Raw genomic sequence first — 12,073 nt, 5'->3', positions numbered from 1 at the left:
ATGCCATTATTATTATTGTTATTATTAAAAAGCTGTGACGTAGTGGCCCCGGCGTGCTAAGCTGGGAAGTTGGGGAGACTTGCATATATGCATATATGTTTGTACATATTTATTACTCTATTTTATTTGTACATATCTATTCTATTTATTTTATTTTGTTAGCATGTTTGCTTTTGTTCTCCGTCTCCCCGCTTTTAGACTGTGAGCCCACTGTTGGGTAGGGACGGTCTCTAGATGTTGCCAATTTGGACTTCCCAAGCGCTTAGTACAGTGCTCTGCTCATAGCAAGCGCTCAATAAATACGATTGATGATGATGAGACTATGGCTGCTCCTGCTGCTGCCCCCCTCCCATTACTGAGCACCCTGGGCAGTTCGGTTCTGAGCCCCCCCATATATGTTTGTACATATTTATTACTCCATTTTATTTGTACATATCTATTCTATTTATTTTATTTTGTTAGCATGTTTGGTTTTGTTCTCTGTCTCCCCCCTTTTAGACTGTGAGCCCACTGTTGGGTAGGGACTGTCTCTAGATGTTGCCAATTTGGACTTCCCAAGCGCTTAGTACAGTGCTCTGCTCATAGTAAGCGCTCAATAAATACAATTGATGATGATGATGAGACTATGGCTGCTCCTGCTGCTGCCCCCCTCCCATTACTGAGCACCCTGGGCAGTTTGGTTCTGAGCCCCCCCATATATGTTTGTACATATTTATTACTCTATTTTATTTGTACATATCTATCCTATTTATTTTATTTTGTTAGCATGTTTGCTTTTGTTCTCCGTCTCCCCCCTTTTAGACTGTGAGCCCACTGTTGGGTAGGGACGGTCTCTATATGTTGCCAGTTTGGACTTCCCAAGCGCTTAGTACAGTGCTCTGCTCATAGCAAGCGCTCAATAAATACGATTGATGATGATGAGACTATGGCTGCTCCTGCTGCTGCCCCCCTCCCACTACTGAGCACCCTGGGCAGTTCGGTTCTGAGCCCCCCCACATATGTTTGTACATATTTATTACTCTATTTTATTTGTACATATCTATCCTATTTATTTTATTTTGTTAGTATGTTTGGTTTTGTTCTCCGTCTCCCCCCTTTTAGACTGTGAGCCCACTGTTGGGTAGGGACTGCCTCTAGATGTGCCAATTTGGACTTCCCAAGTGCTTAGTACAGTGCTCTGCTCATAGTAAGCGCTCAATAAATACGATTGATGATGATGAGGAGGAGACTATGGCTGCTCCTGCTGCTGCCCCCCTCCCATTACTGAGCACCCTGGGCAGGTCTGCTCTGAGCCCCCCCATATTTAAGACCCTTTTTGCCATCCTGAAGAGCAGCCGGGTGGCAGCCACCTTGGCAAAGGGCTCCTGAAAGGGGCACTTAACCTCTCTGACCATCTGAATATGTATGTATATGCATATATACATATACATATATACATATACATATGTATATATGTATATATGGTTGTACATATTTTTTACTCTATTTATTTATTTATTTGTTTATTTTACTTGTATATTTCTATCCTATTTATTTTATTTCGTTGGTATGTTTGGTTCTGTTCTCTGTCTCCCCCTTTTAGACTGTGAGCCCACTGTTGGGTAGGGACTGTCTCTATGTGTTGCCAATTTGTACTTCCCAAGCGCTTAGTACAGTGCTCTGCACATAGTGAGCGCTCAATAAATACGATTGATTGATTGATTGATCTGAAGCCCGCTCTGCTGTTAGACGGGGCTCTGACCCCCATCACCACACCTCTGAGGCCTCAATCACCCCCGACTCGAAACCTGAGGTTCTTAGGCTCAGCGAGATACTACAGAGACGAACAAACCCCCATGGTCTCTGAGCTATGAATCACCCCCGACTCGAAACCTGAGGTTGCCAGGCTCAGCGAGATACTAGAGACTGGATTGATTGACTATCCTTATCCACCAGACAACAACCCCCGTGGTCCCCGAGGCAAATGCCGCTTTTTATTTTTCGAACGTTATTTGTTAACGTTCAGACTACACGGCTTCAAGAGAAATCTGAAAACGGTGCTGCAGGGGGTATATCTCTCCCCCTCGTCCCCCTCTCCATCCCCCCCTTCTTACCTCCTTCCCTTCCCCACAGCACCTGTATAGATGTATATATGTTTTAGACTGTGTTTTAGACTGTGTATATATGTTTTAGACTTTTAGACTGTGAGCCCACTGTTGGGTAGGGACTGTCTCTATATGTTGCCAATTTGTACTTCCCAAGCGCTTAGTACAGTGCTCTGCACATAGTAAGCGCTCAATAAATACGATTGATTGATTGATTGATGTTTGTACATATTTTTTACTCTATTTATTTTAGTTGTACATATCTATTCTATTTATTTTATTTTGTTAGTATGTTTGGTTCTGTTCTCTGTCTCCCCCTTTTAGACTGTGAGCCCACTGTTGGGTAGGGACTGTCTCTAGATGTTGCCAATTTGTACTTCCCAAGCACTTAGTACAGTGCTCTGCACATAGTAAGCGCTCAATAAATACGATTGATGATGATGATGATGACTGAAACTTTTATAAGAACACGTATTTCTCGTAAGACAGTGCACATAAATGACATATGCGTATATGTTTGTACGCATTTATTACTCTATTTTACTTGTACATATTTGTTCTGTTTATTTTATTTGGTTAATATGTTTTGTTTTGTTCTCTGTCTCCCCCTTCTAATCATGATAATAGTAATAATGGCATTTATTAAGTGCTTACTATGTGCAGAGCACTGCTCTAAGCGCTGGGGAGGTGCAAGGTGATCAGGTTGTCCCACGTGGGGCTCACAGTCGTAATCCCCATTTTACAGATGAGGTAACTGAGGCCCAGAGAAGTGAAGCGACTTGCCCAAAGTCACACAGCTGACAAGTGGCGGAGTCGGGATTTGAACCCATGACCTCTGACTCCAAAGCCCTGGCACTTTCCACTGAGCAGCGCTGCTTCCTTCTAGACTGTGAGCCCGCTGTTGGGTAGGGACCGTCTCTAGATGTTGCCAACTTGGACTTCCCAAGCGCTCAGTACACAGTAAGCGCTCAATAAATACGATCGAATGAATGAAAGTACTTACTATGAGGCTGGGGGAGAATGCTGATTGCAAAGCTAATCAGGTTGGACGCAGTCCCCGTCCCACATGGGGCTCACAGTCTTCATCCCCATTTTACATTCGAGGTAACTGAGGCCCAGAGAAGGGAAGCGATTTGCCCAAGGTCACCCGGAGGACAAATGGCGGAGCTGGCATCGGGAATTCCGGTCCTTCTGACTCCCGGGATTGTGCTTTATCCACGAGGCCGTGCTGCTTCTCGGATTCCGCCCGCCCTTCTACATCTCTCTGTCTCTCTTCCCTCTAGGAAAAGGGGCGGGAGAACGACTCAAATCTGGAAGCTCCCACCCTAATCATCATCATCAATCGTATTTTTTGAGCGCTTACTATGTGCAGAGCACTGTACTAAGCGCTTGGGAAGTACAAATTGGCAACATCTAGAGACAGTCCCTACCCAACAGTGGGCCCACAGTCTAAAAGGGGGAGACAGAGAACAAAACCAAACATACTAACAAAATAAAATAAATAGAATCAATCAACCAACCAATCGTATTTATTGAGCGCTTACTGTGTGTAGAGCACCGGACTAAGCGCTTGGGAAGTCCAAGTCGGCAACACATAGAGACCGTCCCTACCCAACAGCGGGCTCACAGTCCCAACCTGATTACCTTGTAGTTTACCCCAGCGCTTACAGCGGGGGTTGACGCATAGTAAGCACCGTAAAAAAAAAAAAAAGAAAAAATAGGGAACAAAACCTGTTTTTCTTTCAGCGTTTCCTGCAGCGACTGGACGCCGCTCGTGCTCCGGCGAAACTTGGACATCCTTCGGGCAAACGGTGCCAGCAGGCTGTCGAGAGCGGAGCCCGATGGCGGAGCCCGGAGAGAGGGCCTTTGCCGAATCCGGCCGGTTCCTAAAATTTCCTCTTCTGGAATGAGGGGGAACATATCCTCTTGACGACCGGGGCCGGTTTCCTCCGGGGGTGCAGGGGCTTCAGCTTCTGGAGCAGTAGGAGCGGCGGCGGCGTCTGAGGGAGGGGCGGGAGCATCTTCGGGAGGGGCGGGAGCATCTTCGGGAGGGGCAGGAGCATCTTCGGGAGGGGCAGGAGCATCTTCGGGAAGGGCAGGAGCATCTTCGGGAGAAGGGGCCGGAGCATCTTCCAGAGGAGCAGCCGGAGCATCTTCGGCAGGACCATCTTCTGAGGGTGGTGGGACAACAGAATCCTCCTCGGCGCTCATATTTCCGCACTCTTCTTTCGGAGGGCCTTAAATCTCTCGGCTGCAATAGCAAAATAGCTCATGAGATGTCCATTTCATAATAATAATAATAATAATAATGATGGCATTTGTTAAGCGCTTACTATGTGCAAAGCACTGCTCTGAGCGCTGGGGGGGATACAGTGTGATCAAGTTGTCCCACGTGGGGCTCACAGTCCCAATCCCCATTTTTACAGACGAGGGAACTGAGGCTCAGAGAAGTGAAGTGACTCGCCCAAGGGCACCCAGCAGACTTGTGGCGGAGCCGGGATTCGAACCCGTGACCTCTGACTCCAAAGCCCGGGCTCTTTCCACTGAGCTGCGCTGCTTCTCTAAGAAACCGTTTCATTCATTCATTCAAGAAACCGGTTCACCTATTTTACCGTATCAGGGAAGGAGCACACAGCGGACTTGCGGCGGAGCCGGGATTCGAACCCGTGACCTGTGACTCCAAAGCCCGGGCTCTTTCCACTGAGCCGCGCTGCTTCTCTAAGAAACCGTTTCAGTCATTCATTCATTCAAGAAACCGGTTCACCTATTTTAGCGTATCAGGGAAGGAGCACGGCCTAGGGGATGGAGCGCAGGCTTGGCAATCGGAAGGTCATGGGTTCATCCGTTCAATCATATTTATGAAGCGTTTACTGTGTGCAGGGCACTGTACTAAGCGCTTGGGAAGTACAATCAATCGTATTTATTGAGCGCTTACTGTGTGCAGAGCACTGTACTAAGCGCTTGGGAAGTACAAGCTGGCAACATCCAGAGACAGTCCCCTACCCAACAGCGGGCTCACAGTCTAGAAGGGGGAGACGGAGAACAAAACATATTAACAAAATAAAATAAATAGAATAAATATGTACAAATAGAGTAATAAATACGTACAAACATATATACAGGTGCTGTGGGTTCTAATCCCAGCTGTGCCACCTGTGGCCTTAGGCAAGTCACCTCACTCCTCCGGACCTCAGTTACCTCACCTGTAAAATGGGGATTGAGACTGGGAGCCCCACTGGGACGGGGACTGCGTCCAACGCTATTTGCCTGTATCCACCCCGGCGTTTAGTACAGTGCCTGGCACACAGTAAGTACTTAAATACCACATTGATTAATTACTATTAATTAAGAGCCTATTAGGTGCCAAAACGCTGCATGTGAAGCTTGGAGAATACACAGAAGTAAAACACGCGATCCTTGCTCTTTAAGTTTACAATCGAACGGGGGAAGATTGTAGATGTCAATTTTCAGCCTGCACAACCTAACGATGGCATTTATTAAGCGCTTACTATGTGCAAAGCACTGCTCTAAGCGCTGGAGAGGTTACAAGGTGATCAGGTTGCCCCACGTGGGGCTCACAGTCTTCACCCCCATTTTGCAGATGAGGGAACTGAGGCCCAGAGAAGCGAAGTGACTTGTCCAAAGTCACACAGCTGACAGTTGGCGGAGCCGGGATTTGAACCCATGACCTCTGACTCCCAAGCCCGGGCTCTTTCCACCGAGCCACGCTGCTTCTCTGCAACTTCGTGGAGCAGCCCATTCCATGGCTCGATGGGAAGAGCCCGGGCTTGGGAGTCAGAGGCCGCGGGTTCAGATCCCGACTCCGCCAATTGTCAGCTGGGTGACTGTGGGCAAGTCACTTCGCTTCTCTGGGCCTCAGTGACCTCATCTGGGAAATGGGGATGAAGACTGTGAGCCCCCCGTGGGACAAGTGCTTAGGACTAGCTAAGTCCTCTTCCTCCCTTCAAGGCCCTGCTGAGAGCTCACCTCCTCCAGGAGGCCTTCCCAGACTGAGCCCCTTCCTTCCTCTCCTCCTTGTCCCCCCATCTTACCTCCTTCCCTTCCCCACAGCACCTGGATATACGTATATATGGTTGTACATATTTATTATTCTATTTATTTATTTTACTTGTACCTATCTATCCTATTTATTTGATTTTGTTAGTATGTTTGGTTTTGTTCTCCATCTCCCCCTTTTAGACTGTGAGCCCACTGTTGGGTAGGGACTGTCTCTATATGTTGCCAATTTGTCCTTCCCAAGCGCTTAGTACAGTGCTCTGCACATAGTAAGCGCTCAAAAAATACGATTGATGATGATGATGATGATGATGATGACGGTGCTCTGCACACGGTAATCATTCAATAAACACGATTGAGTGAATGAATGAATGACAACCTGATCAGTTTGTATCCTCCAGAGCACTTAGAACAGTGCTTTGAACATAGTAAGCGCTTAACAAATGCCATCATTATTATTATTATTATGGTGGTGGCTCCCTACTTTTCTACCAACTTCATGCTTCCATGGGTTTCATGGGAAGCTTCCATCTTTCAAGCTTCCTTGCCCTAACAAACCATTCCACTCCCTGATCATAACATTTTCTGATTTTATAAACTTCAGACGTGTCCTTTTCTCCGTTCACCTGTGCAGGGCACTGGGGGAGAATAGGTATTTCATTCATTCAGTCGTATTTACTGAGCACTTGCTGTGCGCAGAGGACTGTACTAAGCGCTTGGGACGTACAAATCATCCATTCATTTAATCGTATTTATTGAGCGCTGACTGTGCGCAGGGCACTGTACTAAGCGCTTGGGACGTGCAAATCATCCATTCATTCAATCGTATTTATTGAGCGCTGACTGTGCGCAGGGCACTGTACTAAGCGCTTGGGACGTACAAATCATCCATTCATTCAATCGTATTTATTGAGTGCTGACTGTGTGCAGAGCACTGTACTAAGCACTTGGGGAGTCCAAGTCGGCAACATAGAGAGACGGTCCCTACCCAACAGTGGGCTCACAGTCTATTTATTGAGGGCTTCCCCCCTTAATAATAATAATAATGATGGCATTCGTTAAGCGCTTACTATGTGCAAAGCACTGTTCTAAGAGCTGGGGAGGTTACAAGGTGATCGGGTTGTCCCACAGGGGGGCTCACAGTCTTCATCCTCTTCATTACTCTATTTATTTATTATTACTCTATTTATTTATTTATTACTCTATTTATTTACTTATTACTCTATTATTTATTTATTGCTCTATTTATTTATTTATTTATTTTACTTGGACATATCTATTCTATTTTATTTTGTTAGTATGTTTTGTTTTGTTCTCCGTCTCCCCCTTCTAGACTGTGAGCCCACTGTTGGGTAGGGACCGTCTCTATATGTTGCCAATTTGTACTTCCCAAGTGCTTAGTACAGTGCTCTGCACATAGTAAGCGCTCAATAAATACGATTGATGATGATGATCCCCATTTTACAGATGAGGGAACTGAGGCCCAGAGAAGTGACGCGACTTGCCCAAAGTCACCCAGCCGACAGCTGGCGGAGCCGGGATTTGAACCCACGACCTCCGACTCCAAAGCCCGAGCTCTTACCACTGAGTCACGCTGCTTGCCCCCGAGCTCCCTTCAGGGCACTAAGGGAGTCAGAGGGCCTGGGTTCTAATCCCAGCACCGCCACTTGCCTCCTGTGTGACCTTGGACCAGTCACTTCACTTCTCTGGGCCTTGATTCCTTCACCTGTAAAATGGGGATTAATGCTGTGACAGGGGACAGGGACTTCGACCAACCTAATTAGCTTGTATCTACCCCAGCGCTTTACACACAATAAGCACGTAGTACATCATCATCATCAATCGTATTTATTGAGCGCTTACTATGTGCAGAGCACTGTACTAAGCGCTTGGGAAGTCCAAGTTGGCAACATCTAGAGACAGTCCCTACCCAACAGTGGGCTCACAGTCTAAAAGGGGGAGACGGAGAACAAAACCAAACATACTAACAAAATAAAATAAATAGAATAGATATGTACAAGTAAAATAAATAGAGTAATAAATATGTACAAACATATATACATATATACAGGTATTGTGGGGAAGGGAAGGAGGTAAGATGGGAGAGCTCTGGGGTGTGGATATAATGCAGATCTGGCAAGAGAAACAGAGAATAAAACCAAACATACTAACCAAATAAAATAAATAGAATAGATATGTACAAGTAAAATAAATAAATAGAGTAATAAATCTGTACAAACATATATACACATATACAGGTGCTGTGGGGAAGGGAAGGAGGTAAGATGGGAGAGCTCTGGGGTGTGGATATAATGCAGATCTGGCAAGAGAAACAGAGAACAAAACCAAACATACTAACAAAATAAAATAAATAGAATAGATAGGTATAAGTAAAATAAATAAATAAATAGAGTAATAAATCTGTACAAACATATATCCATCTATACAGGTGCTGTGGGGAAGGGAAGGAGGTAAGATGGGAGAGCTCTGGGGTGTGGATATAATGCAGATCTGGCAAGAGAAACAGAGAACAAAACCAAACATACTAACCAAATAAAATAAATAGAATAGATATGTACAAGTAAAATAAATAAATAGAGTAATAAATATGTACAAACATATATACACATATACAGGTGCTGTGGGGAAGGGAAGGAGGTAAGATGGGAGAGCTCTGGGGTGTGGATATAATGCAGATCTGGCAAGAGAAACAGAGAACAAAACCAAGCATACTAACAAAATAAAATAAATAGAATAGATAGGTATAAGTAAAATAAATAAATAGAGTAATAAATCTGTACAAACATATATCCATCGATACAGGTGCTGTGGGGAAGGGAAGGAGGTAAGATGGGGGGACGAGGGGGAGAGGAAGGGGCTCACATGGCGATGGCACAGAGTAAGCGCCTTAAAAAAATGATAATATTTGTATAAATCCTCGATATCTAGGAATTAAACCCCTGCTATCCCGATCACCTAGACTGGGGTTGACAGTGAGCTCGTTGAGGGCAGGCAGGGGCTGGCGCTCTTTATTGCTGTATTGGACTTTCCCCAAGCGCTCAGTACAGAGCTCTGCACACGGTAAGCGCTCAGTAAATACGATTGATTGATTGATTGATCGATTGCGCCCCGCCCCTCCCCTCAGCCCCCGGGCCCCGCCCAGGGCGCAGGCGCACCACGCGCCTTACGCCTCGCTCCGCCCTTTGCCACGCGCCCAACGCCTCGCCGCGCCCCTCGCTCCGCCAATCGCCACGCGCCCAACGCCTCGCCGCGCCCCTCGCTCCGCCAATCGCCACGCCCCTTACACGCCGCCCCGCCCTAAGCCACGCCCCCTCGCTCCGCCAAGCGCCACATACCTCGCCCCACCCTTCGCCGCGCCCCTCGCCCTGCCAATCGCCACGCGCCTTACACCTCGCCCCACCCTTTGCCGCACGCCTCGCTCCGCCAATTGCCACGCGTCTTACACCTCGCCCCGCCCTAAGCCACGCCCCCTCGCTCCACCAATCGCCTCGCGCCTTACACCTCGCCCTACACTTCGCTACGCCCCTCGCCCCACCAATCGCCACGCGCCTTATACCTTGCCGCGCCCCTCGCCCCGCCAATCGCCACGCGCCTTACACCTCGCCCCGCCCTAAGCCCCGCCCCCTCACTCCGACCATAGCCACGTGACAAACACCTCGCCCCACCCTTCGCCGCGCCCCTCGCTCCGCCAATCGCCACGCGCCTTACACCTCGCCCCGCCCTAAGCCCCGCCCCCTCACTCCGACCATAGCCACTTACCTTACACCTCGCCCCACCCTTCGCTGCGCCCCTCGCTCCGCCAATCGCCACGCGCCTTACATCTCGCTACGCCAATCGCCACGCGCCCAACGCCTCGCCACGCCCCTCGCTCTGCCAATCGCCACGCGCCCAGCGCCACGCCGCGCCCCTCGCTCCGCCAATCACCATGCGCTTAACACCTCGCCCCGCCCTACCAATCGCCACGCGCCTTACACCTCGCCCCGCCCCTCGCCCCGCGCCTTACACCTCGCCACGCCCCTCGCTCCCCAATCCCCACGCTCCCTACACCTCGCCCCGCCCCTCGTTCCACCCTACAGCACTTGCCCTCCCTCGTTCCGCCAATCGCCACTTGTCTTACACCTCGCCCCACCCTTCGCCCCGCCCCCTCACTCCGACCATAACCACGCCCCCCGTTCCGCCAATCGCCACGCGCCCCACACCCGGCCACGACCCTCGCTCCGCCAATCGCCATGCGCCTTACACCTCGCCACGCCCCTCGCCCCGCCAATCGCCACGCGCCTTACTCCTCGCCCCGTCCTTCGCCACGCCCCTCTCTCCTCCAATCGCCACGCGCCCTGCATCTCGCCCCGCCCTCCGCTCTGCCAATAGCCACGCGCCTTACACCTCAACCCCGCCCCTCGCTCCGCCAATCGCCACTTGCCTTACACCCCACCACGCGCTTTACACCTCGACCTGCCAATCGGCACACGCCTTAGACCTCACCATGCCCCTCGCTCCGCCAATCGGCACGCGCCTTACACCTCGCCCCCTCACCTTGGCCCGCCCCTTGGCCCTTTCTCCCAGCAGCCTCTGGGGCTGGGCTGCCCCGCCAGATCAATCACTGGTCTTTATTGAGCGTATACTGTGCACGGAGCACTGTACTAAACGCTTGGGAGAGTACAATAGGACCATTAACAATAACAACTGTGTCCTTGGACAAGTCACTTCACTATGCCTCAATTATCCCATCTGTCAAATGGGGATTAAGACTGTGAGCCCCACGAGGGTCAGCCTTGTATTCATTCATTAATTCATATTTATTGAGCACTTACTGAGTGCAGAGCACTGTACTAAGCGTTTGGAAAGTACAATTTGTCACCATAGACGCTCCCCACCCACCAACGGGCTCACAGTGTAGAAAAGGGAAACAGACAACACAACAAGTAGACAGGTGTGAATACCATTAGAGTCAGAGGTCATGGGTTCAAATCCCAACTCTGCCAACTGTCAGCTGTGTGACTTTGGGCAAGTCACTTGTAAAAATGGGAACGAAAACTGTGAGCCCCCCGGGGACAACCTGATCACCTTGAAACCTCCCCAGCGCTTAGAACAGTGCTTTGCACATAGCAAGCGCTTAACAAATACCATCATTATTATTATTATCATCAGAATAGCTACACCAGTGCTTAAGGCAGTGCTTGGCCCTTAGTAAGCGCTTAACAAGTACCATGATTATCATCATTTTTAATGGAAAGGGCACAAGCCCGGGAGTCAAGAGAACCTGTATTTAATAATGTTGGTATTTGGTAAGCGCTTACTATGTGCCAAGCACTGTTCTAAGCGCTGGGGGGGATTCAAGGCAATCAAGGTTGTCCCATGTGGGGCTCACAGTCTTATTCCCCATTTTACAGATGAGGGAACTGAGGCCCGGAGAAGTGAAGTGACTTGCCCAGAGTCACCCAGCTGACGGTTGGTGGAGCCGGGATTTGAACCCGTGACCTCTGACTCCAAAGCCCGGGCTCTTTCTACTGAGCCACGCTGCTTCTCTGCAATGTATTTATTGTATAAAGTGTATTTATAAATAAAGTGTATTTATAAAGTGTATCTTCTAGACTGTGAGCCCGCTGTTGGGTAGGGACCGTCTCTATATGTTGCCAATTTGTACTTCCCAAGCGCTTAGTACAGTGCTCTGCACAGAGTAAGCGCTCAATAAATACGATTGATTGATTTGCAGAACACCTAATTCCACCACTTACCTGCCGTGTGACTTTAGGCAGAAGAGCGCAGAGGAACACGGTTCGGGATGCTTTTTGTTTTTCGGATTTAACGCGATTCTGCACCAACAGGTGAGTTTGAAACGTTCAAAGCTGCAGACGGTTCCCGCCCAGCATCCTCCGGGCGGCCGGGAGGGGGGGGGACTTAAAACGGTCTCAACTGCCGGGGGCGGGGCCTCAGGCCTCTCTCGCCTGTGA

General features: G+C 49.0%; 1 protein-coding gene across 1 annotated transcript in view; it reads right to left on the bottom strand.

The window, feature by feature from the left end:
- Positions 1-11,944, bottom strand: part of DNAH8 (dynein axonemal heavy chain 8) — a 230,915-nt gene extending 218,971 nt beyond the window's left edge. Inside the window, exons 1-2 of the mRNA XM_038761016.1 lie at positions 11,858-11,944; positions 3,816-4,335 (exon numbers count right to left, since the gene is read on the bottom strand). Coding sequence (XP_038616944.1) covers positions 3,816-4,295 — 480 coding nt within the window. The 5' untranslated portion in view covers positions 4,296-4,335; positions 11,858-11,944. The remainder of the gene's footprint in view (positions 1-3,815; positions 4,336-11,857) is intronic.
- Positions 11,945-12,073: the final 129 nt, after the last annotated feature.

This window comes from Tachyglossus aculeatus, chromosome 19 (genome assembly GCF_015852505.1).
Source record: "Tachyglossus aculeatus isolate mTacAcu1 chromosome 19, mTacAcu1.pri, whole genome shotgun sequence".
NCBI classification, from domain to species: domain Eukaryota; kingdom Metazoa; phylum Chordata; class Mammalia; order Monotremata; family Tachyglossidae; genus Tachyglossus; species Tachyglossus aculeatus.
This window is presented reverse-complemented; position numbering and strand designations above follow the sequence as displayed.